The 27,538-nt window shown below is 42.2% G+C and overlaps 1 protein-coding gene across 2 annotated transcripts in view; it reads left to right on the plus strand.

The window, feature by feature from the left end:
- Positions 1–27,538, plus strand: part of rasa3 (RAS p21 protein activator 3) — a 38,022-nt gene that overhangs the window by 6,972 nt on the left and 3,512 nt on the right. For both annotated transcript variants that reach the window (XM_068579780.1, XM_068579791.1), the window contains 17 exons: positions 9,913–10,030; positions 11,589–11,692; positions 12,875–12,969; positions 15,659–15,735; positions 20,286–20,366; positions 20,457–20,529; positions 21,747–21,820; positions 21,914–22,018; positions 23,508–23,664; positions 23,805–23,953; positions 24,317–24,431; positions 24,584–24,658; positions 24,748–24,871; positions 25,265–25,371; positions 25,686–25,763; positions 25,906–25,983; positions 26,214–26,287. In XM_068579780.1, the coding sequence (XP_068435881.1) occupies positions 9,913–10,030; positions 11,589–11,692; positions 12,875–12,969; positions 15,659–15,735; positions 20,286–20,366; positions 20,457–20,529; positions 21,747–21,820; positions 21,914–22,018; positions 23,508–23,664; positions 23,805–23,953; positions 24,317–24,431; positions 24,584–24,658; positions 24,748–24,871; positions 25,265–25,371; positions 25,686–25,763; positions 25,906–25,983; positions 26,214–26,287 (1,684 nt within the window). The remainder of the gene's footprint in view (positions 1–9,912; positions 10,031–11,588; positions 11,693–12,874; positions 12,970–15,658; positions 15,736–20,285; positions 20,367–20,456; positions 20,530–21,746; positions 21,821–21,913; positions 22,019–23,507; positions 23,665–23,804; positions 23,954–24,316; positions 24,432–24,583; positions 24,659–24,747; positions 24,872–25,264; positions 25,372–25,685; positions 25,764–25,905; positions 25,984–26,213; positions 26,288–27,538) is intronic.

Genomic DNA, 27,538 nt, shown 5'->3' on the forward strand with positions numbered 1-27,538 from the left:
GAAGTAAGGTTGCAACTCATTTTCACTATTGTTAATAATCTGGATGTTATTTTCTTGATTTGTCCATTTATTTGGCTTTAACTAGTTTGTTTTATCCAACTAAGAGCTAAAAAGCCACATTTACTGCCGATTTACAGTCAATTAAAACAAAAAACAAAAGCTGCAGAAATTCATATTTGAGAAGCTAGAATCTCAGAATCTGCATCAGTTTTGCTTGGAAAAGTATTTTAATGACCAATTAATGGTCAGACTGAATTTTCTGTTAACAGACAAATCCCTTACTTGACCAACCATTCCTGCAATCGTAGTAATGTCTCTACTGTCCCATATTACTACAGTGTTTATTTGGTTGTTTTTCCTTTTTCACATCAAAACATGCAAAAGCAAACAATCATTTCCTCTGTCTGCTCTAAGCCGTTATCTCGGGTCAACACGGGACGTTTTGGAAGCGTCTGCTGCAGTTTCCCCTGACATCTGGCGGGCCATTCATCCTGGCTCCGCTGTCCAGTTTGTTTTGACTCCAAACATGCGACAGGAGGGATGAGCGGAGGAAAATAAAAATGACAACAAGCGCACATACAAGCTGTGGTGCTGCATGATGATACCAGACATTATTTAGACCTTTAGACCCAAGTTGAGCTGATGTACAGTTAGGCTGTGGTTTTGAGCTCTTTCCTGCTGTTCAAATTGACTGGAAACAGCTGGAGGGAAAACTATCCCCGAGTTGATCAAATTGTCCAGAACCAGTGAGATGATATCCAAGAGGGGAGTTGTAATGTTAACTCACAAAGGCCTTTTTTTCTATTGCTGCACTTTCTGAATGAATGTTCAGTCAGCCAGCAGCGTCGAGTTCCTGTGAATGAAAACTGAATGAGTGGAGGACCACGAGCGCCCTTCTGAGATATAATCATGCTTGCTAATCATGGCAGCAAAGTGCAGTGTTGCAGGAAGTAGCCAGATCCATTACTTAAGTAATGGACTCAATGCAGCAACGTGAAAATACTTTTTGCAAGTTAAAATTACTAGTAAAAGTAGAAGTACAGAAGTAGTGTGCTCAAAATGTGTATAATGCATCAAAAATCTCAATTCAGAAAAAAAAAATGCTGCCTGTGAGTTATTTAGTGATTTAGTAGTAATGTATTTAAAGTACATTGAATTGTACTGTTACTTGTTGTTGAAGGTGGAATCTTTTTATTTATTTGGATGTAAATCTTATTTTTATACTATTTGTCTATTCGTCAAATGTCGTAAACATAAAGGGGAACTGCCATTGTACATACTTTTTTCAAGCAAGTATGCCAAGAAATACCAATTTCTTGCCTCTCAAATAGGTTGGTCCGATTTAAAAACAAGATATCTCAAGACATTGCCCTGAACACATTTTTCATGACATTCTATTTCCAAAACTATTAATCATGAAAATAATCTGCAAATGAATGAATAATGAAAACTTTTGCAAGTGGCAACAGCACTAACACGTAGCTTACAGCTGTCATAGAAGTATCGTCAAATGGAAATACCTCAGAAACTAGGCATTTGTACTGACGTATCGTACCGGAGTAAATGTACTTTGTTACATTCCTTCACAGGCAAAATTCCATTGTTATAGAAAAAAATCGCTTTCCCGACGTTATAAATATGTCACGACTTGTCGTCACTTCCGAGCCCTTGTTGTACACATGTTGTACGGTGCCAGCAGTAGAGTTTACTTGTTACCTAGCAGCAGTCACGCTCGCTCGGCTCCTGGTAACGCTTGCACAACATTGTCTTCACCAAAGTATTGTCCTTTGGCATGAGACTGATGCTGGCGGATGACTCAGAGCTCATGGTCTGCCAGGTATCTGCAGAAGAGAGCAAGAGAGAGAGGTCTTATTATTGTTGTGCTCCACCAGGTGATGACTCTCCTCAGTGTCCCGGAGGAACACGTGAGATTCGGAAACCGAACGATGCTACTGGGCCCCCCGAGTCCGTTCTGTCTGGCGGGCACAGGAAACAGGAAGCATCCCCCCCAATTCACTTCCTGATTAGCTGGAATAGACGACAAAAGAATTGTGTTTTTTCCTGCATGGCAACAGGCTAATGCAAAGCAGATGTAGGGAGACGCAGAGTGGGGGACAGAGGTAGTGTCTCACATACGAGAGTGAGCTGTGACTCATCTGTCAGCGACGGTATCTCTGTCGGCGCTCGGAGAGACGGGAAGGAATCTCATGGGCACAGCTGGAGTCGTGACTTTGCACTCATTAGCGACAACATGTGTGCTTTTGACTTCTCTGTAACCGCTCGGAACGGTTTGACATACTCGGACAGATTCAGAGCACTGGGAAACACATCCACCCACATGTCATGTTCGGGAAAATGTCTATGGTTTATTTATTTAAACACATTTCGCTGTTGCCTGTTTTACAATTTGCTGTTTAATCCCAAATTAAAGGTTTAGATTCTTCCAGAGTTTGCTACTTTATTGGATTAGCCTGAGAGTAGATGATCTCCACTGAACGTGCAGTTCTCCCCTTGAGCTACTCCACCTGAACTGCCGAGGCCGACGACCTAGTTGGAACAAGAGTAGGTGGAATACACTCACATTGTGGAGAGGAGGTAAAGCGCTGGAGGTCGAAGAAAGAGGAGTGGGCGGGTGAATTTGGGCGGCTCGGACTCGATGTCTTGAGCCTGAGAGGGAAAAGTTTGCAGTGACAGAACCCCCCCACCCCCTACCGCCCTTGACAGCTGGCCAACAGAGGTTCCCAAACTTTCTCCCGTCCAGACTGAGTATGAAACACGGGGAGAGGGATAGGGAAGAATGTTTTTTTTGTGTGTGTGAGTTGTGGAGGACTCCTGCTCTTATTTAGTTGAAGGGTTCTGTGATTTAATTACTCGGAAAAATCACAAGCATCACATGAAGCTATGATTGAATTCTAAGAAGTTGTTTGTGTGTGTGTGTGTGTGTGTGGTGGGGTTATATGTGTACATGCACGCGTCTATGGCAGTTTCTCCATTTTGTCCTCGAAGGCCAGCTCTCTGGGAAGTTGTTTGCTGTAAACATATTTGTTGACTGTTCAGACGCAGGCCGTGTTTCGACCCGGGCAGCTTTCGGCTGGTGGAATAATCCGGGTACAGCGGCTCTCACTGCACTCTGTAGGTAACATGCCCTCCACGAGAACGCCATACCAGGAACAGTGGGGAAGTAACGCCGTAGGGCCAGCATGCAGGGTCAGCAGGGGTAAATAAAGGGACTGCACCAAGAGCGCAGCTCCTTAAGGGATGTCCTTCACACGCCCCGTGGAGGAAGTCGACTGGATCCCCCTCTGGGATGACCTCTACCTGCTGGGAAACTCTCGCCCGGCTGCTAATCAGCAGAGGGAGAAACCCAACATGCCAAGAGGTGTCAGACGCATGTTGCCATATTGTTTTCCAGCTTGTGTAAAAAGCTAAATTGGTTCAACAGAAAGCCGTGACAAATGTAGGCAGCAAATGGCCACACACACACACACACACACACGCGCACGCACACGCACGCACACTCTGATTAAATCTGGTTTCACAACAGTGTTGCTCTCCTTTGGCAACACAAGCAATGTCAGCTTGCCACACACAGGGACTTGCACCCAACCGACTCTCCCTTTCCTGTGCTTGCAAAAGATATCGTATCTCCTTCTTCATTTTGTGTGTCGAGCCTGTTTGTGAGTTTATGGAGATGAGAGGCACCTTTTTTTTTTATTTTTTAGAAGTTTTTAAAAGACAAAACAAAAAGTATTACAACAAAAGTATCCAGTCCATGTAAAGCTGTGACTTTACACTGGTCTGAATGATGGCACTCACATCCAGGGAACATAGCAGGTTTCAGACCCTGAGTTTTAACATGTGAGCAGATTCTACAGCAGATTTTCACACACACACCGTGTAACTTCACTTCACCTGGCTTTTTGTTTACTTCTCAAGTTTTCCATTGAGGCTAACGAATCTGTTTGAACATTAGCTCCTGGACGCACTAGATGGAGAACGAGTTTGATCAGTAACTGAGAGGTGGTTTATCACGGAGACTGTGGCGTACAGCCTTTAACTGTAAACGCCCCCTCGCCCTCTTGACAAGCCTCACCATTGAATAGTGAAAAGATGCAGGTTTCAGAGGTTAACAGGTTTTCATTGACTAGGTTTCAAGATGAGCAAGAGTGGGTTTAAAGTATGTGGCTGAGTGATGCCATTGCTTATTTTAGTTTCAGTCAAATTAATTTGGGCCTCATGACGAGTGCTCACCTTGGATTACCGCATACATTTGCTACCACTTGCGTCTTTTTTCAGAAATAGTAATTTGAGTGTTTTTTTTGTCTGTTTCTAAGCTCCCGTTATGGGGCTTTCCAGCAATATTACACTTAGATTCCACAACGTTTACTTGTAATAGGGCATAAGATTAAAAATTCTGACTGTGCCCACTACGCCATAATTGCATCACACAGCCCAGTGTTTGTGGGTTTGAGTCTGTGTTCGGAAGACGTCGACATTGGAGGCAATGGTGGCTGTAGCTCAGGGAGAATGAGTGGTTACCCCATAACCGCAAGGTACCCGGCTCGATCCCCAGTTCCCCCATAGTCCACATGTCGAAGTGTCCCTGAGCAAGACACTTAACCCCTCGCTGTTCCCTGGGCGGCTCACAGGGCAGCCAACTGCTCCTGAACCAAGGATGGGTCAAATGCAGGGAAGAATTTCCCCAAAGGGGATTAATAAAGGATCATTGCTCTTCTCTTTCTAAAAAAAAACCCCACTAGTTGCCTCACGGGAAGTGGTTTTGGAATCTGGCTCACATAGGGACTAAAAGTCAGGATGTGTGGTTGCTTGTTAAACCATTCTTGTTTTTAGTCTGTCTCTCACGAGGCCCCAACTTTCTGAAAGTGCATTACTAAATTGCAGGCTTGACTTGGGGGATTTGAACACTGTTAATGAGTGTTGTTGTATGAACATTTTATCGAGTAAGTGATGCGAAATTAACTCGTATTGAAACTAAATGCAAGTTGCAGTCCTAGTTTCAGTGATACAGGAATAGTTTACTGTGGGATCAAAGCTACATACCCTATATATTCACAGAGTAGGGTCTGTGTGCAATGTTTTTATGTTTAGTCATTTTCAGAAAGGCACTAATGACGTAAAGTTTTATTTCAGTTCTTCTTTTGAGTCTCTAATTGGGACCATCAAAGGAACTGAGTATTAACTGTGGAATAATAAATTGTCGTCTTACGAGTTTCAGTCCTATCTATTCTCACGATGTCTCTCTCCCTCTTACACACACACACACACACACACACACACACACACACACACACATTCGGGGGTAACGGGGCCGTTCACTGCCTTTAAACTACATCTTGGATCCAGTTGGAATTCCTTTCCCCTCATCTCATTTCCTGTTGTAGCTTTCTCCAAAGCTAACCACTCTCCAGTTTTCTATCTGACTGACTTCTCTCTCTCTCTCTCTCTCTCTCTCTCTCTCTCTCTCTCTCTCTCTCTCTCTCTCTCTCTCTTTCTCTCTCTCATTCTCTCTCACCCTTGATTGAGTATGCATCTTGTATTTTCCTCACTAACAACCCCCCTCTCTTCTTTCCTTTCCTTTCCTGTGTTTTTTTTTTAGCAGGCCTGTTCGTCGAGTACACGGCCACTGAAAGCGTTTGCGGTGTATCCTCAAATGTGTTTTTATATCCGAGAAGATTAAAATAACAAGTTAAGCAGCGCGTCTGTAACTGAGCAATTTGAGCGTGGCCGACTGACACAGGCTAACAGAGGAAGAGGAACAAAGCTACACATTCAGCGTGTCCATAGCTTTGCTTCAATCACTCGTGCTTCCTCATTTCTTCCGTCTTCGTCTCCTTTTCTTCACTTTCCTCTGTAGGAATGAGGCGGGGAGTTGACCTTTTTTATGTGTCAAAGCGCTGCCCTTCACTCTCGCCCTCATCGGGGTGTTCCTGTCATCATTATTTTTCTGCAGCTCTGCGAATTTAGCTTACACACCCCATCTCAGCGCTCGCACACGCCTACAGGTGTGTGTCTTTGCACCGTGTTTTTACTCAAATCTTTGAGCTGCAGTGACACTTGATGAAAAGAGAACGCTGCCGCTGTTGTTTTCTTTTTGAATGTACTGCTTATTTAGAATCTCGAGGAGGGACAACGCACCGCCTCTGGAGAAAGCAAAGGAGAGAAAGAGATGAAAAAGAGGATGCAATCAGAAATAGAGGAACGTGAAACTAGATTCAGGTTAATTTTGAAAAGGAAAACAAAAGACAACCCTGACATAGATTTTTAAAAAAGTGGATTAAAAAAACTGCAGCACATGAGCCATGAAAAGTGAGAGAGAAACGCGTTGAGACAGAGGATTACACCCTCTAGTTTCATAATGAAGCCTTTAATCTAACGCGTTGAAGCTTATCCTTTTCTTTGTAACAGACTCGCTCTCTCAAACATAAACACACACATACACACATGCAATATCACCGCTGTGATAAACTGTGGCTAACTATGCTGCTTATCGACTCATCCGGAAAGACAACTGCCCAGCACTTCCTTCTCCCCCTAAACAGGAAGCAGCACGATGTCACTCTGAATCTGCCGCTGTGGTTATTGCTACAGACGGCATTGTAAGTCAGAGTGATGTTGACATTGCATGGTGACGCATTCGGAAGTAGTGAAAGAGGTTACGGGGGTTACTGATCCCATATTTGCTCCGAGTTGTTGACATTTTGTCACACCTCAAACCATGAAAACAATGTGGAAATCATGACAGATACGCACCATTTCTGTTTGTTTCATGTACTTATTTGAAGGACGTCAGGAGTCTCCTCATCATCGACCCACATAGATGATGTTTTTCATCTGTTCAGTGGGTCTTCAAGTCTCATGCTTCGTCTACCTTATGGTTTATTCTTTCGGTCTGTTTCCAGCCCACCATGTTGCATTTTACTTTTAAAGTTTACCGCACCTCCATCCGGCTGTTTCTCTGGCCATATTGATTTCCTCAGGAGCCCTTCGGGTGGTAATCAAAGTATTGTGACTAACGTGTATTAAGTGTGATATTTTACGATGGAAACATAAACTTCTAACCGCTCATTGGGGAACAAACGATGCAATGTGATACTGTTCATGAATAACCCTCAAATCTATCTTCTCTTCTGCATCTGGCGACTGAACGCCGATACCGATCCATCTGTGATGAGATGTAATCGTCCAATAATATTGCCCGGGTTGGTCTATAATTCCGAGATGTTTCACTCGGCTCCACCTACGCAGAGTACTTTTCACCATCAAGTTTAAAAATGACTGAAAGCTGAAGACAAATAGATGTTCACTGGGATGGATTACTTATCTCAAGCAGTTTCAAGTCTCCACAAGTTGATTTTCATACAGTATTAGAGTTGAATTCTTTGGCTGCTGGGGGAAAAAAAGCAGGAGAAAAATGCATCGTCTAAGATCAGTCGAAGAAGGTTTTGTAGAAAGGAAAGGTCAGCAGTAATGTAAAAACAAATACAATATTTGGAGTAAAATTGTGCTTATACATCCTTAACCACAGTGCCCTTGACTGTGTGTGATGTGTGTAGATGTGTACAGTGTGTAAACTTTATCCTGAAGATTAGATTTTCTTTTTAATATGCTGCTAGTTGAGTCATTAAACTCACTCACTCACTCACTCTCTCTCTCACACACACACACACACACACACACACACACACACACACACACACACACACACACACACACACACACACACACACGCACACACACACAAGAGCTGAGAAAGCTGTGGTAATCTTGGATGGTGCAATCCAATCAAGGGACTTCACAGGTCATGAATGAGAGCTTGAAGAAGAAAAAAAAAAGAGATTGGAGGGAATCCAGGAGCAGCAGAGGTGAATGAGGAGGATTACAGGAGGTAGATGAATTAAATGTGGGAGAATAAACAAGAGGGATTGGGAGACAACAGGGAGACAAAAGATAAAGACTTGTGTTGTCCCGTTGCTCTCACACATAAACACAGACTGCTGGCGGTGGAGCGCGCGTCTTGTTTTACAGCTTAGGTGTCTTTTTAATTTATGAATGAACATTGTTGTTGTGAATTGTTGCGTAAAGGTCCACACACTGTATGAATCAGGGAAATAAGTCATAACGCCGTGTTGGGCTTAACCCCCACAGAGACACTTAATCTCCTCTGTTAGTCTCAGTGTGGTTTTATATTCGTTTGTGTAGTTATGGATCAGAGGTAGACATGTACCAGATGAGCTCTTTCACAACTGCCGATTACAGTCACTCTGTTTGCAAATTGAAATGAGGCATATGACAAAGACTTTCCAGTAACAGCCTGATGTGTAGAAGAGCTAAAAAAAAAAAAGATGCACCTGGCTTTTGTTTTCTCTAACTTTTCAAAAACAACATTTACACCCATTTCACTTCACCCAGAAATGTGAACCTTTAAAAAAAATAGCATAAGTAATAGTGGAGCACTGTAGTTTTTCACAGTTATTACTCAAACATGAATAAAAAGTGTGAAAGTGTGAAAGTGTGTGTGTGTGTGTGTGTGTGTGTGTGTGTGCGCGCGCGCGCGCGTGTGTGTGCGAGTGTGTGTGTGCATGTGTTTGCTCAGAGCCAGGCAACGTGACACCCAGTGACATGGCGTTGTTTTTTTAAGTGTTTTTTGACAGTGGATATCTGTGGCACGGGCAAAAACGCTGGATCACGCTACAAACGAAAAAACTGTTGATTTCAACAACCACTTTTCATGGTTTACACTTAGACAAACGTAGAATATCACAACAGTCAGATTTCAGTGCAGGACCTTTGAAAATATTCACCAGGTTTCCTCCTAATAGTGTAACTGCTTGTTTTGACTGCTTCATGACTAATATGATAACTCACTCCCCCAACCCTCCCATCCCCCTCCACGCCCCCCTCACTTCTCTTCCTTGTTGCAACATCTAACTTGTCTCAGGTATTGAGAAAACTGGTTCTGTGTTTAGATTCAGTTCTTGTGCAATCCCAGACATGAGGTGTCAGAGCTGGATGACTGCAGTGGAGTGTTTTCCATTCACAGAATTCTGTACTATTTGAAAAAAGGACCAAGAAAAAAGCCACACAAGTGGTAGATTTGTACTCTTGTTCCTGAAGATAAATACAATATGACAGTATTGTATGAATGCTCTCTTGTTGTGATGTTTTTGTTTATGTATAAAGGCAAGACAGTGGACACTTTTCATTTTTAAAATTAAACAATTTCAGAGGGAAAAATTCCAATCTGTTTTTTATGGCATCACTAGCCAAAAATGTTGGGGATCAAATTTTAACCGTGCGAGACGTCGGCTGAATGGCAACGGTGCACTAACACTCGTGCAATTTTCCCGAGTCCCGAGTCCTGTGGGTCAGGGTGAAGAGAAACCTAATAAGTGAACAGAGGACCGGCTAACATGAATCAATGCTTTATAGAGGAGAATGTATGTATGTGTGTTTGTGTGTTTGTGTGTGTGTGTGTGCCGGTGTGTGTCGGTGTGTGTCAGTGGGTGGCTGGACCACATTCTTGTCAAAGGGAGTGCTATCTGTCACACGAACAAATTGGGCTTCAGCGGAATCTAGGAAATGTCCCACGCAGATTCTTTCATTCACAGATCTGACAACACACACACTCAACACATGTGTGTGTGTGTGTGTGCGTGTTTCAGAGAGCGTGTCCTAATATTTTTGCGTCCAGTTCAAAAGAAGTCTACTTTATACGTGGCGCGGTCAGATTATTCAAAGCTATTTTACATCATACCATTTCTTTCATAAACTTTGCGTGCTTTCAGTGTTCATGAATAAGTAATCCCCAAAAAGCAGTGTGCCTGAATAAACACATTGTTACTGCTTACAACAGCGTTTTATAAATAATAACTGCCCTTTTTCTTTGTGCAGGAGAAGCAAAAAATATCCCTCCGTACCCGGGGCCAAACAGGATGAGGGACTGCTACTGCACCGTCAACCTGGACCAAGAAGAGGTCTTCAGGACCAAGATCATAGAGAAGTCCCTCTGGTGCGTTCAGTGGGCCTCCACCCTTTTTGCTTGTCATCCTTTCAGTCTGTATGTACACAGGAAGGTGCTATCATGAGAGTCAAATTATAGTCACTTCCTCATCGGTCAAAACTTACAAAAATTACATTTTGATTTCCCAACAGCCTGCATGAATTGGACGATTAAACATTTAGTTAGTTGACAGAAGTCATGCTATTGAACGCCAATAGTATTTCATAAAGATTAAACATGTTTTCTATACGAGCTTGATCCCTCTCATGAAATCATTTTATATGTATATGAATTCGCCACAGAAGGTGTTATTATAAACTTAGCAGACTTCTGTATGGACAGTGTAAATACATCATATATCAAACCAGACTAAAGAGAAAACTCTTGGATAATCAAGTGTGATAACACAAGTGAAGTTTTAGCATTTTAGATTCAACCAACACATGAAAAACACGTCCTCCTCTTCTTCACTCGCTATGTTGACAAAATGTAGTTACATTTATTTCAGGGTCCTTTAAGATTTGTGGGATTCTTCATGAGTGCGTCTCTGGCTGCCTGTCCATCCACCAGCCCTCTGTGTTTCATAACGTCTGAGGAGTTACAGATAAAGTCAGTAATTGTTAGCAGCAACCTTGAGGGCTCAGCTCATGAGATTCTCATTGCAGTAATTCATCTCTGACCGTTGTTTAGGTGAGGCAGAGCATGGCAGTTGATGTAGCATCCAGCCAATGGTCACAAACAGGCCTATTGTTGGAGGCGAGCGAGCTGTAGAGTCCACATGACTCATGGCAAGATGTAAATGCATGTGATCTTTTTTTTTCTATGTCTGACCAAGGGACAAAATCAATCATCTTTGAGCAAGAATGAGGAAACGACTTGTGTCTGTGATGTATGTAGGTTCAAGTGCACCACTTGCAGCCCTAATGACCCACAATCAGACAACGAAACTGAAAAATAGTTCACAGATTAACCAATTAATCCGTTAGTAGAGGTGGTAGATAAAGAATGATTGAGAGGTTGATCACACAACGTTTTTTCCCAGATGATTATCACACTCAAAAGCTGCTCTGAGAAGACTTTTATTTTCTGTTGATTTTGGCCGTCCCTGTAGACAAAAGCTGTCGTGTTTCCGAGCGCTAGAGGCCCTTATGAAAACCTGCCGTTTAACCACTGCAGTCTGCCCTGGTCGCTGCTGGAGGCTCCACTGGGGAACTTGAAGGATTTTGTTTGATTTTGCTAGAGTTGGACCCGGTGGCACCGATGACAAGCATTAAGAATCAGGCAATCTTCTCACTCATGGTTGTGTTATACAATACATAGACAGTTTCATAATCAGTTAAAGGTTCCCTTGTAGACACTTTCTCGAGCTGGCTGGACAGGCCATCTTCTTCATTTCGACAGGAGATGTTGCATTCCTGAGTCCATTCCCTCTTTTTTCCTCTAACAACATGCTTCTTTCTCATCTTTCAACAACTAGATATGTCAAATTTAATTTGTGGTGGAACATGCTCAATCTGACAAGAGGAGTCTCTAATCCCAGTTCGCCTGTGTCTCCTATCACCTCCAGTCCGTTCTACGGGGAGGACTTTTACTGTGAGATTCCACGTAGCTTCAGACACCTCTCCTTCTACATCTTCGACAGGGACGTCTTCAGGAGGGACTCCAGTATCGGTGAGTAAACAGCTGATGGATCACTCTTCCTCTGTTTGTGTTGTTATCCAAACTTCTCTGTGCTTTGTTTTGCTGGAGCCAATCTACGTCATAGATATGCTTTGAATTTGGAGTTTGGCATTGAAAAAATGTCAGCATGAACTTCATAGGTTCAAACAAAAACTAAAAATAGGTAAATGTCTAAAACACGGTTTCCAATATGATGATTGGCAGAAATGAGGTATAAGTATTTTATCTGAAATAAATGTTGAGAATTCATATATATATATATATATATATATATATATATATATATATATATATATATGTATATATATATATGTATATATATATATATATATATATATATATATATATATATATATATATATATATATATATATATATATATATATATATATATATATATATATATATATATATATATCACTGTAACTTGCACTTTGGAAATTGAGACAGGCACTTTTCACTGTTTTCCAAAATTATATAAATCAAGGGATTCGTCTTTTATCAAAAGAAATCTACAGATTAACTAATATTAAAAACATGTTGATTTTGAAAAACGATTATTGCTAAAATATAGCAAAGCAATTGAGTGTTTTCCCAGCAACTAAACAACGTGTCTGCCAAGTAATATTAGTGACAACATTTTGTAACATTTATAGCTGTAACACTTTGAAATAGTGTGAATATTTTATATCTTTAAATATTTCATGTTTACATATTTAAATGAGTTGTGGTCACAAGCATACAGATTTTATCGCACCTGTCAGTATCAAACGAAAAAACGTGTGTGTCAGTTTGTGTGAGGGCGGATGTTTTTGTCAGTGTCGTTGGGTGTGTCAGTGCGCATATTAGTGGGTTCGTATTTGTGTGCCTGTGACCGACCACCAACGGAAAAATTGTGCGTTTGTGTGCGCGTGTGTGCGTGTGTGTGCGCGTGTGTGCGTGTGTGTGCGTGCGTGCATGGGTGTTGCTCACAGAGAAATGACTAGTTAGTTTCAGGGTAGAAAGGGCAAGGTCACATCCAGGTCACCAACAGTACCCTTTGTGAATATTTCTGCACCAGGTGTCCGCATGCATTAATAAGAGATGTGAGCACGTACATAGGTACACGCTCACATGGGAAAGTTAATTATGTTTTCACCTCATTTGTCGTTGTGTTTTAATGTGTGTGTGCAGGCAAGGTTGCAGTGAAGAAAGAGGACCTGCAGAAATATCACGGCAAAGACACCTGGTTCCAGCTACAACCTGTCAGCGCTGACTCGGAAGTGCAGGTCAGTGCAGACATAGATACACACATTTTAAAAGCAAAGCACTCCTCTCTGTTCCTTTCTCCCTATTCTCTCGCAGATCCTCCAGTTGTTTTTGTTTCTCAGCTTTCTCACAGATACCACTTGACACTGGATGTGTTTTAGCGTCGACCAAAATGGGCTGGTGGCGATCACTTGCTCTAATTGATTTGATGCTCTGCTTTGTGATGCTTTGTGTACAACTGCCTCAGTTTTGACAACAGTTAACGTCAGACTTCCACTCATTCTCAGTAGTTACCTCAGTGGCGGGGTCAGTGGCAGAAAGAGCCAGGCCTTTATTTGAGACAGGCTCATATTACAGACAGAAGTTGCTTTCTAATTTCCCTGGTTCTCCCGTGAATGAGTTTTATATGACTCTGTACTGATGGAATTAGCACTGTGGAAATCTACATTAAATTAAACACACCCTTGCTAATTTCAATACACTTCTGGGTTTTGCTAATATAACCTTGCGTAGTCTGGTATGAGGGTTAGCTAATCTGAGCAAGTTTTGGTTGGAGTTTGTTTCGAAAGATGGCAACAACACTAAGATAACAACATGCTTTAAAATCGGAGAGAAATTTGGCTCCTTTTAGTATAAAAAAATATATATTTATGGTATGAGGGTATGAAAAGAATATTTATATTTTGGGTTTTCAAGCGACACCCAGCCTGAGATATGTGCATACAGTATGTGCATTGATGTGGGATAGTGTTTCTGCATGTTAATGTTTGAAGCAGGGCAGAACTCAAACAAACACAGCATGTGTGCACCTGAAACACCTGAGCCTGCAGGGTCAAAGTCACCCGGCTCCCTCCGTGTGCTCTGGAGCCCTTTTGCTTAGTTTGTGATCTGTTGGTGAGAGAGTGAACACAGAGTTTAATCAAGATCACTACATTTTCCACATTCTCACTTTTTTAATGCCAGCTGGCTGTAATAAAAAAAAGTAATGTGTGTGTTTGGGTTCTGTGCTTGTTGTTCAGATTTGCTGTTGAGAATAATACAAATAATATGGTATCACTGAATGTTAAGGAAATATGTTCATGGTGTTTGTATGATTGAGGAAAAAGCACATCAAAGCAAATCAGTCCATTTTTGGGAAGTGTTGACGAGAATGTTAACTTTTCATCTCAAGTGTCGATTGTTTAATCGGCAGTGTTTACACTTTATTTTACTTTGTTAGCACTGACAATCAAATTCACCTCCAAACATAAGTGCAAACATTAGGAACAACACAAATAACAAGAGTGTGTTGATCACTAAGACGAACCGACACGTTGAGAAGAGGAAAGTCCGCACAATTCACGCAAGCATTTAAAAGTGTACTTAGTAGCCTTTTGCGATTAGCGCCTCTTAAAGGTATTCTCAGCAAGTTGTAAACAAACTAAACACTCAATGTAATTGTGTACACCAAGTTTGGGGAAATGCCCTTAAGACACACTCGTAATCCAGCCGATGCTGATGCGTTTTTCCCCTCACTTGTCCCACATGCTCACTTGACACATGTGCAACATTTTCTACTATTCAGTATTTCAGCAGACTCACTCACCCACACTCATGGTTACACACACGATTGTACACACACACACACACACACACACACACACACGCATGTACGCACACACCCAGCACATGGTGAGAGACACAGTGAACAGTAACATCTGCAGACAGATGGGTGTGTGTAGCCCTGGAGCAGCGATCTGAAACAGAGACACATTCATCCGAGGAGCCGGGGAGAGGAAGGATGTGTGAGAGAATGAGAGAAAAGAGAGAAAGCGAGGGAGATGGATCAAATGAAGTAGGAAGATAGAGTGTCTCTCTTCTCTTTTCAATAGAGGGCACATTGTTTGGCCTGTGTGCAGATGTGTAAGTGCGTGTGTTTGTTCCCTCTGCTTTAATCGGCCAAGAAAGAGCGACGCCTGTGAGTTTGCATACTGACGCTGTTAATTAATGGAGCTTTTCTAGACAGCTGGACCCACTGCGCTGTCATTATGTCATTAATCCAATCACTTTAGAGAGGGAAAATAACTCCAGCATGATGTTCAGGTCTCGTAGCTATTTACATACGGAGTCTCTGTTAGTGGAGGAATGCCACTTTTTCACGGCTGTCTATGTTTTGTATTGCATGGGGATTCATCAAAGAAGAATTGTTGGTTGACTGTTTACTTGGCTAATACTTAGCTTCTATGAATCTGTTGAATGTTACAGTCAATTCCAGCCCCATACATGCATATATATGATGTGCGTATAGCTGCATGTTTGAGATTTTTTGTTCCTGGTAATACTGGGAGAGAAACTAACAAACTAGCTATTCAATCTATGGGTGAAGCTGCTGGAATCTACGCTTTCCAATCAAAACCAGGGATCTCCACCAAATGTGTTTTCAGATAACTTCAAGGATTACATGCTTTTCTAAATTATGGCTCACAACTGAAGCTGTTGGATTATTTATTGTGAGGTATCGATTGTCACCGAGCCTAAAACTATACTTTGTTTTAAGTGGATAAAGTAGGTTAGTCTTGCGTCACATGACAACTCTCACATGCACACAAACAAATGCCACTGCATATTTTGGCACCTTGCTGCATGGTGGACCGTGCTCATGAGCACTTTGTGGGCATTTAAATTTGTGTGCACAAAAAGTATCCATTTGTGTGCATTTGTGTTCCACAGGGAAAAGTGCACCTGGAGCTGCGTCTGAGTGAAGTCATCACAGACAGTGGGGTCATCAACCATAAATTAGCCACACGGTGAGACTGCACACACATACACGCACACACACGCACACACACACACACACACACACACACACACACACACACACACACACACACACACACACAAACACACACACACACACACACACACACACACACACACACACACACACACACACACAAACACACATACACACACAGTCCTTATGTGTAACTGACTTGTGCAGTTTTATAAAAAAAAAAAAAGACAGAAGAAAAGAATTTCCTGGCCACTTCCTGAAGTCTCAAAGATTGCTTTTCTGCTGTTTACAGGAATATACAAACTTTATGTGAGTTCATGTCTTTTATTTGGGGCCACGCTGGCAATGGGGCTGCAATGTCAGTTGGTCCACCATTTTGGTCCAAACTGAAATATCTCTGAAACTACTGGATGGATACCACAACATTTATACATTCATGGTCCCTAGAGGATGTACCCTGCCGACTTTGGGGATCCCCTGACTTTTCTTCTTGGGCGTGGTAAAGTGAGATTTTGGACACGTACCTGCTGTTGAATCAGGAAAGAAGTATTTTTAATGCCATATATCTTTTTAGGGCACTATTCAGTAGACTCATTTACAATAATTCGGTTCTGTTTTTGATGTGAATCAATACGTTGTGGACGTCATTGACTCATAAATCTGCCGTTACTCATTGTTTCAGTGTGCATGTGTTGCTGTGTGTGTGTTTTTAAACATACCACAGACATATGTGATGTGTGAACTTCAGCGTCTGCGGGGCTCAGTGATATGCTCACGGTCTGGATGGATTATTCTGTGTGTGGATGTCTGTGTGTGCTTGTTTGCTCTCCAGCTCTCCTTCTGTAACGTGCAGCAGTAAAGTCCAATGACGAGCCAGCGTGGCTCCGTTCCCAGAGCACAGTGTGGGTAAGGAGCTTAGAGCAGCAGGTCATCTGGTCAGATTTCTCGAGGAAGACACACATGTACCAGAAGGACGAAGAGAGAGAGAGCTGCGTGCATTCAGCTCCACAGATCAAACTAACCGATTTAGAAAAAAAATGTCTTTCGACAAGGAGTAATGTTAATCATCACAGCGTGTTTTATCGCAGGTCAACTTAGTGTACATTAAAATGCATGAAGCCTCAAGTAGCACGTACATAAGAATACAATTTATATATATAATCCATAGTGCAACAGAAGCAAAATCAAGCACTTCTTCCAACAACTACAACTATAAAATGCCATTAAAGAATAATGCAGCAGTAATAATAACCAAATAATATAATGTTTAATGTTGGAACTTACAGTGGCCAGTTTTTGGATCACAAGTACTTATACTTCATACTAATACCGTGCTTTTACTTAATAGTAACACAAGTGATGAAGTAGACACAAATAAATTGTCTTTTTATTCCACACATTCTTCTTCTTCTTTGTCAAAACATGGCATCTACATTACCTTCAATGCCATTAGACCAACAGCAGTCTGGTCTCACATTCGGGTGTGTTATTCTGTGCAGCCTTACACCGAGAGGTGGACTAGTCACAGAGGACTCACTTCTTTCTCATGTCATACTTTCCGACTTCTTTCTTCTTCAAACTTGCAACTTCCAACTGACGCGGTCTCAAGTGACATCACTTAAGGCACTTTATCAGATTTTATACAGCTCATTCTGGGGCTACAACAATATCCAAAACATGAAAACACACTTGGATGTGTGAATATCAATGGGGTTCCCCTTGGAGTAATATACTTAATATTTACTAGTTTCACTATTTAATTTGTCAGGTGTGGTTAATTTGTGGTTTAATGCGTGAATGACATCTAAGAACAAGAAACATCTGACAACAAACACTTTCTTATGGAAGATACACAGGTCCCTGTTCTGTTTCAATACACTATGTACCTTACTTGCAATAGTGCACCCAACACGGACTCATAATCACATTCGCTTTTTTTGCATGTGGTTTTGGCACCGTGATGTAATCAATTTCCCTCTTACGTGAGCCAAATTGTTTTTGACAGATTACGTGGGCACACTAAAGAAGCACATGAACCTTATACGAGTAATGTCGACTAAAACAAACAGGTCTGCTCCACCACCACTGTCTGGCATGTCAGAGCTCACAGTGGTGAGAGAGGGAGAGGAGGGGGCTGGATAGTAGGCCAAGCAGGGGTTATATAAACAAGCTTATTGGACAGGAAGCGCTCTGGCATTAGTGATGCTTAACCCAGCCCTCTCCTTATTCCTTATTAGGGACGTGTGTGTGTGTGTGTGTGTGTGTGTGTGTGTGTGTGTGTGCGTGTGTGTGTGTGTTGCCAGTTCATTTGTGGGCAGCGTTGCAATTTGCTGTGTAATTTATCATGCGGTGTGAGTTGTGGTGCATCATCGTGACACACAGGAAGTGATTCGACCCGCTGGGTGTCCTGTCCCATTTGCTAATCCCTTTTACACAGCATGATGTCATTGGACACAGAGCACAGGAATAGATGGATGGACAGATAGATAGATGGATAGATAGAAAGACAAACAGACAGATGTTCTGGTGAAACAAAACACACATATATCTGTCTGCTTGTACTTTTTGTTTAAAGTACATAAAACAGCGGCTAATTAAAATTACCTTCTAACAACAAGTCTGTTATGTTGTAGGCAATAAAGTGGAATTGAATTAAATACATGCATTTGCATGAATGTATGCAATGCAATATGGAAAAATGAATTTCCAGCAGAACTGGAAAAGAAAGACGTTGGGCTGCTTTTCTGTCTGTTTGTTGCCTCTTGTGAGCTTGTTTTCCTATAGCTCCCTTGCTCTCAGTCTGATTCCTCTGTGAGTCAGAAATCTAAAGTCATATCCTCTCCTATGCTTTTATTGTTTTATTTTTTTTCTCCGGCCGCTCTCAAGTGGTCTTTGTGCTGTGTTTGTAGTCGCTGGATCACACAGGATTTAAAATTGGCACAACTCTACGCCAGCAGTTCAAATGGAATTACATCCCTCCGTCTCTTTTCATCTGTCTTTTCTCTCCGCTTCTGCAGTTCTTACAGACACACCTAGCATTGACACTATGGACCATTTTTGCATGCTGAGAAAACTCTCAGAGTGCTCTTAACTTGGCCCAAAATTACTGAGCAAGGATTCCCAGCGTAGGAGTAGAGCTGCAGCATGAATGGACCAGATGTTTTATGTCTGTGAAATCGGGGGCGGTGGAGAGGATTGCTCGATACAACGCTCTCGTTAGATGTCGTCTTCCTGTCACTCAAGCACTGTAAGTGTGTGCTTGTGTCTTTATTACCCACGTCACAAATACAGATTTATTTGCAAATGTACACATATGACGTGGACATTTGGAGATGCTAGATGTTCTTCGGAGTTGTGTTTGCACTTGGTAAAGTTGAAGTTTTCATTTAGATGTACTGTCAAGGGGAAAGAAGATGTGTAATTCATAACAGTGTTTCAGGGCCTTGGTTTTGTGCATGCTGGCTTTGCTTACTGTACCCAATGAATGAGAGACATTTTATTGTTATTTGTAACACCTGTGCTTTTCCTGCTGTGACAAGCCAAACAAGGTATATTGCATAGCTGCAGTAAGTTTCTTAAATCCACACAAAAGTTTCATGTGTGTCACACGTCTTTGTGTTTCTGGTCAAGGTCTGCTACTGGTCTTTTCAACATATCTCTGTCTTAAGCGGCTCGATGTTCAAATGTCTTTGCTGCTGTATCATGCTGGGCAGGTACCATCTCTTCTCGTTTACTGAAAATAGCTTTTTATAATGCTTTTAAAATGTATATGGGGGTTGACACAGAGGATTGGGTGTCAACTCTCAGTTGTCTCGGCAGGACTGGTGACCCTTTGGCATTAGCCATTTGACGATGTGATGAATTAATCGAGATTTAAGAGGCCTCTGAGAGTAGGCTCCTACTCTCCATACTCTGTGTGGCCCTTGGCTTTTGGCATTTGGAGATCGTTTTATCCTGTTTCTTGTTTTTTGTTTTTTTATGCTGCCAAAATAATAGTAAAGCATTGAAAAAAATACCTCAGCATAATGAGGATTCTGTTAAAGCACCTTGTGAACAGCTTTTATCTGTATTATATGTATTTTATATATTAGACCATTCCCCTTTTAGTGTCATTATTCCTGACGTTTCAGCAATAAGGCAAGTCATTCAGAGTGGAATCGTTCGTATTGAAAGGAGTCAGCTGAGGCGGTTCGGACATCTAATTCAGATGCTTCCTGTACGCCTCCCATTAGAGGTTTTCCAGGCACGTCCAACTGGTAAGAGACTTCTGGGAAGACCCAGGACACGCTGGAGAGATTATATCTCCCGGCTGGCCTGGGAACGCCTCGGGGTCCCCCAGAATGAGCTGGAAAATGTTGCTGGTAAGAGGGAAGCCTGGGTGAGCCTGCTGGGGCTGCTGCCACTGCGACACGACCCCGGATAAGCGGCTGAAAATGGATGGATGGATTCAGAGTAGATTAGACGAGATCTCTCTGTGCTAATTAGCATCACGTTAATGTGTTACAGGTGTGTGCCTCTGCTCTCGTGTGCTTATTAATTTATGTTTTGTGTGTTTCTCAACAGTGTTTTGGAGTGCCAAGGTCTTCCAATCGTCAACGGCCAGTGTGATCCCTACGCGGCTGTCTCCTTACTAGGACCTTCAAGGTCTGGTTGCTCACACGTGATTTTACCAAACTCACCTTGTGTTTACTTTCGATAAACACGTGTTTTTTTTTCTCATTGTGCGTCTCTCAGGTCGGAAGCCAAGAAGACCAAAGTGAAGAGGAAAACCAACAATCCACAGTTTGAGGAGGTTTTCTATTTTGAGGTAAATGTATCGGCTTGTTGGTTGTTCGACCGTAATTTGTCTCTCATTGAACAGATGTGTCTTCTTGTTGGCTGTCAGTCAAAGCGAGAGATATAGTGTGGGTTCAAATTGAGTGTGGACACCCAAGCAATACAGTGCTATACAATTGTTGATTTATTTTGTGTAAGACTAACTGTAATTAGCATGTGGGTGCTCAAACCATACGTTTTTACGTAAAAGAACAAATAATATTTATAGATAATTGTGTACACACACACTCACTTTCATACCGTTACTTTTGTAGTTGTTAAGATTGGTGTCTTGCAAAAGCGACTGGAAATGCATCAATGTTTGTAATATTTGAACTATCTTAATGTTTTCAAAAACTTTATTTCTTTTGAATCATGATTTTATATACGCATTAATAGATATTTGTATACACACACAAACCTTCTTTCACACTGCCCTCATTAACCCTCGTTCAGCAGCCGCTCTGCTTTGACGTGTTTGTGTCGCTCCGCCCTGTGGCCTCCCTGCTGCAGCACTAGACGACAGCAGGACAAGAGTATGATTGATTCAGACAAACCACCAGCAAACAATCTGGCCCATTGATTTCTATCCGACAAGACCGTCTCATTTATTCCCGACCACCACTTGGACAGGACTCATACCCTGTGGTGCTTTCTGCATGCAGCCCCTCTTCTGAGGCCCCAGTCCACACAGACTACTTATCATGTCTCTGTCATGTGTTTTTTTTTTTTATTGTTTGCGATTTTATTTTCTCATGGCTCCAAACTTATATGGACAATGTAACAGTCCGATATCTGATAGATCCCATTTGATCCAAATCTGCCAAGATAGTGAGCTTAAAGGCGGTTTTAGGTTGCTTTGGGCTAATTAAAAACAAAATGCCTAATTTTAACAAAATCAGGAAAATCCGGTTTTCCACACTGCAAAAGAGCATCTGTTGCTTTGCAATATAATAATGAAGCACCTGATGTCTCAATTAGGGCTACAACTTCCAATTATTTTCATTATTTATAACTCGTCTACCAATTATTAAGAAATATCTAAATAATTGAAGACATTTCTGCTGTTGATTTTGATTAATCAACAAATTGTTTGGGTCTCAATGTTCCGTCTGTTTTTCTGGAAGTAGACGACCCTTCAGGTCAGCAGAAGGTCGTCCCGACTTCCACATGTTTTATGCTAAATGTTCACTCTGCCTCCCTTTCTAGGTGACGCGGCCGTTAAGCTACACAAAGCGTCAGTTTGATGTTGAGGAAGAGGATGTTGACAAGCTGGCACTGAGGTGAGCCCGTAGACAAGAATATTCTGTGTTTGGACCAGTGCTGAACTCTCAGCGTCTCCCGAGGTTGAACTGTGCGTTGTGGTTTGTGTTCAGGGTGGATCTGTGGAACGCCAGCAACCTGAAGTTCGGGGATGAGTTCCTGGGAGGGGTGCGAGTTCCTTTGCGGGCGTTGGGTCAGGCCGGTGTCCATGACGCATGGTGAGAGGAACTTCGCTCACACGTAACATAATCCCCTTTCACACACATGCTTTTGGGTCTTTTTATAAATGTTTTTCTTTCCCACTGAACCAATACTGTCCTGTACCCTGCTGGGCTCGGGTGGGTTTGATTTTATCATAATTGTAAGTTGACGTTCTGAATATGTGTTGCCAGAGCAACAAGTATCAACATTGACAACAGTTAAAGTTTCATTAACCCGGGTTGACTCCACGGAGCAGGAAGGCTTTCCGACAGAGCCTGTTTCTGTATTTCATGAGTCATAGGAGCACTGCTTTGGAAATATGGACAAAGAGAATATAAATTGGGTTTTCATCATAATCTAATACGGAGTGGAATAATCACCTACTTACATTTTATGAGAATGAATTCAGTCACAACATTTTCTACATTTTCATGCGTGACCATCATTAATTTAGTTTTTTGGCTCATCGGGGGACAAAGACCTGTAAACACAGCATAAGGTCAACAATATGAGCATTTACTTAGAGTCCTGATTATGTCCTACTGAGGAATGCACCTCCAATATTTACTCTTTTTTAGCCCGGTTTCACCAACTCCTGTAGGAAGTGAGTGTTAACTAAAACAATAACGTTGAGTGACTGAATTAGTGACATCGCCCAGAGTGTCATGTTGGCTTCGTTGAACCTGTTCAAGTGGGACAAATACACATTTATCCTTTTTATGATCAGATTGGTGACCTAATAAAATCTCATCAAAGATCCAACCCACCATCCTTCAATTCAATTCAGTTTATTTTGTATAGCCCAAAATCACCAGTGCAAGATTTGCCTCGGAGGGCTTTACAATCTGTACACACAACATCCCTGTCCCAGGATCTCACATCGGATCAGGAAAAACTCTCCCAAATAAATATAGTAAACCCTTTTATAGGGAAAAAAGGAAAGAAACCTGAGGGAGAACAACAGAGGAGGCTCCCTCTCCCCGGATGGACAGAAGCAATAGATGTCATGTGGCCAGAATGAGCAGCGTAACGGAGTTACAGCACATTACATGAAACAGAAACGATTCATATAATGAGTCGGAGGCATGGGCCACGATCCAAATAGCCACAGTCTAGCGGAAGAGGTAGAGAGGAGGGCCATCAGCAGGGTCATCCTGAGCAGAGTTCTAATCAACCAGCATAACTAACGCACCAATGTGCGGTAGGTGTATAGAGGATTATTTAAGTTGTTTAAATTGTGTTGCCGTAGGATGTACATCATGTCAGCGTTTTGTGTTATACACAGCTGCATGTAAATGGGAATATGAGTGGAATATTAATTTTCATCAGCCATGTTAACAGCTTCGTAGGAACATTGTCCTCGTAATGAGGTCCAACGTCTGAATGTTTTGTGCTTGTAATTGCAGTCGTTAACAAGAAAATACAAACTAGTACAGCTTTATTTTACAATTGTTGCCGATCATCCCTTCAAGTTTGATCACGGTCTGATCTTTTCTTCTTCCTCAGGTACTTTCTCCAGCCCAGGGAGAATGGGGGGAAGTCAGTGAAGGTTGAAGAGCTCGGCTCTCTGCGTCTGAACATTGTTTACACGGAGGACCACGTCTTCCCCTCTGAACACTACACCCCCCTCAGAGATCTGCTGCTGCACTCTGCTAATGTAGCGGTGAGCATACATGAACGTGCCCCTGCTCTGCTCACACATATCTGGTGTCCTGCAGCAGCACCTCGCGCTTAGTACCTGCCGCTTTACACGCCGCTGTTTGAATGCTGCATGTTGACTCCGCCTTCACCTCTTTTGTTCAGCCTGTGTCGGCGTCCCCAGCTCACACTCTGGGGGAGGTGTGTCGAGAGAAACAAGAAGCCGCCATTCCCCTCGTGCGTTTGTTTCTCCACTACGGCAAGATTGTGCCTTTCATCAGCACCATCGCTCACGCCGAAGTCAACCGCACACAGTGAGTGGCTCGTCGCAGGAAGACGAATCGGATGTCGGAGAATTTCTAGACTTAGAAAATAACTTTTGTCATACTGGCAGATATAAACTGCAGCAAATCTTTCTCAGGTATGTCATGAGTGCATTGCTTTAACATAAGCCAGCTGGATGTGGTATTTGTTCTAAAGTTAACTTGAATGAGGCGCAGCGATTTTAGAAACAAGGTCATCAGGTCAAATAGCTTCACATTTTGATTTGACTGACTATATTGGCAGCCACAGTAATGTCACTCATTATCGGTATTAAATAACTCCAAAAGCAGGTTGTTTATTAGGCAGCGCTTCCGATTCGTAAGCATAAAAGCGCACCCTGTCTCTCTGCGTAGGGATCCTAACACCATTTTCCGGGGAAACTCGCTGACTTCCAAGTGCATTGACGAGACCATGAAACTGGCAGGAATGCACTATCTGCAAGTGACACTCAAACCCATTATAGATGAGGTATGGCACTGCAACTACTCCGTGTTTGCTTTTACTCTTTTCGTTTCGTGATTTCATTCATGTCACATGTCTTTCTCCGTCGCAGCTCTCAGAAATGTATTTGCTAAATCCGATATCGGTGGCTATTTAAATACTTTTGTAAATCTTCACAGATCTGCACAGAACACAAATCCTGTGAAATCGACCCGGTCAAGCTCAAAGAATCAGAGAACCTGGAGACTAACAGGGTAGGAACATGAGTTTGTGTGTGTGTTTGTGTGTGTGTGTTTGTGCGATCAGAGTTATTTGACATATCTGCCCTGTTTCCCCTCTCCAGGAAAATCTTCGTCAGTACGTGGACCGTATCTTCAACGTTATAACCACCTCCGGCGTTCGCTGTCCCACCGTCATGTGTGATATCTTCTTCTCTTTGAGAGAGTCCGCTGCCACCCGTTTCCAAGGTAACTCGGCCTCTGAATGACTCACAAGTGATGGAGGAAAGAAAGCAAGCTGCTATTAAGTAACAGGAAATAGACAACAAAGAACGGGATGTGCAAGGCGTCCAAGGACACTTTCTTCTTCTTGTACTCTGCTATTTGTGTCAAACCTGAAAACCCTGAAGCCTCCCACACACTCATTATGGTCATGTGTGGAGTTTAGAGTATGTTCGCTCAGTGTCCCATGCTGTGCTGCCTCCTGTTGGCTGCCACAGGACACTGCAGTCACAAGAGGAACACGCTGTTTTTCAATTTTGAAACTTTCTGTATGATTCAGATGGTACATTGGACAAATACAATTGAAGTATAGTGGGATACATCGTCACTATCATACTTTTTTTCCTTCCTTCTCTCTAGTTGACCAAGATGTCCGTTACACAGCGGTGAGCAGTTTTATTTTCCTGCGCTTCTTCGCTCCAGCCATCCTCTCCCCCAACTTGTTCCATCTACGGCCGCACCATCCAGTGAGTCTCATTTGTAAAACAAACAATGCACACAACCAACATATAAACATATAGACACATATCACTAAAACTAACTGCTGCTCAAAATATGTTGCTGAAAATGTTTTGGATCAAATGTAGAAAAACAAAGTTGCTCAAATTGTTGCAATGGTTGTTTTTTTTTAATGTTTTTTAAACAAGCGGAAGTTTGAAGTTCATTCTTGACTTTGAAGACACTACATGTCTTTGTCTTTCTGGTCCAGCCACTGTGTTTATGATGTGGTCATGAGTAATAGCTTTTCATGATAGGATTTCCTGTCTTTTTGTCTCCATAGGATCCTGCCACGTCTCGAACCCTCACCCTCATCTCCAAGACGATCCAGACCCTGGGAAGTCTCGCCAAGTCTAAATCTGTAAGTTTCTTTCAGTGAAGTGCCTTTTTTCTATCTTCATTCCTGTGATTGTTCTAGACTTTATTTGTATTTCCATCTAAAGACTTTCTAATCTTCCTCTCTTTCTGTCACGCTTTTTTCCCATACTTTTATTCCTTTCAAGGCCAATTTCAAAGAGTCTTACATGGCCGCATTTTACGACTACTTCAATGAGCAGAAATATGCGGACGCTGTGAAGAATGTGAGTGTTTCGCTTCCTTCCTTGCTGCATGCTATAAATCTCCAGTTGGTAGATCTTCTCTTTGTCTTGTATGTCGCAAGACAAAGAGAAGAAAGAGAGAAGATATTTGAAGTGGAGTAGATGCCAAATCATAGCTTTCATGGTTAGAGTTACCTGGATCTCGCATAAGAGCGAATGAAAGTTACCGCCACAATAAATATGTTGAAATATGACATGATTTACCCCCACAGTTTCTGGACCTGATCTCCACCTCCGGCAAATGGGATCAGAGGAGTATTGAAACACCTATCATGCTCAAAGAGGGGTAAGAAGCCAGCTTACTGTTAAACTTATATTCATGGAAAGAAAAAAAGGTCTCTTAATGCCACTGCTAAAAAATCTTAAATATGTCATATTTGATTCATTTAGAGTATTTATGGAAAGCACATTTTTTAACCCTAACTGTTCTGTGGCAGTAACCTTTTCACTTCCAATTAGGCAGCTTCAGTGTTCGTTTTTTACCACCTTATTAAGGTCATCTTGGGAATTGGCTGAACTGTCCAGACTAACTTAAAGGAAGAGTTTTGACATTTCGGGAAATATTCTCTTTGCGCCGGAAAGTTGGATGAGAAGGTTGATACCACTCGCATGTCTGTATGTTGGTATGAAGCTATTGCGTGCAGCTTTTTTTTTTATGAGGTACTATTTCTTGGCTGTAGATTCATATTTATCCTACATACCCAAGAGTTGTATCTATCTTCTCATTCAACTCTCTGCTAAACAATAAAATAAAAGTACTTCCCAAATTGTCACACCAGTCCTTTAAATTGTCCCTAAAGGGGATTAAACCTATACATGTTTCAGCCCTCGTGGTCCGATTCGTTCCCGAAAGTGAACAGTTACAGCACAGATATAGCCAAGGCTGTAAACTGAGCCCTCTCTAGCAACACATGGGCTGTTGTTTTGGTGATATTTCTAATGAGGCTGTAAAGGCGATGACCGTTTCCAGTTGACGGTAGTTGTGCCAGCGCCTCGCTCATCAACATCCCCACCCTCTTTTGTTTCTGCTACCGTGCGTAGGAGTGTAAAACTCACTATAAAGAGGGTTGATGGGAAGGGGTCAAATGGCACGAAGGGCAGGTAAGCGCTTCTCTATATAAAGGCATTGCCCTTGTGACCCCCCCCCCTCTGTGTGTGCACTGCAACCCCACCCCCTCCCCGAACCAAGCCGGCCATATTCTCTCCCACCAACATCATGCGCTGCTGTAGATGCTGCTGCACTTTACTTTATATCTGGCCTACACATAAGCAACCTATCTGTTACTGTCTGACACTGTGTGATGAATTTGAGTCTTTCTGCATTTACATGGCAGTGGACTGGTGCGCACGCCGACTGTAATAGTATAAAGTAAAGTGTGAACCTTTAAGCCCTCACTAGTGCTGATAGCCCCTCTCAATCCTGGCCATGCCAGACATGCTTGGTGTGACAGTGACAGCAAGGGTTGGTTACTGTACAAACATTTCTGGGATCTCATATCTGCCCGCATCTTGACCCTCTACACTCTTTGTCCAGACT

Source organism: Clinocottus analis, unplaced genomic scaffold (assembly GCF_023055335.1).
Source record: "Clinocottus analis isolate CAN_PGR_092001 unplaced genomic scaffold, fCliAna1.0.p SCAF_1, whole genome shotgun sequence".
NCBI lineage: Eukaryota > Metazoa > Chordata > Actinopteri > Perciformes > Cottidae > Clinocottus > Clinocottus analis.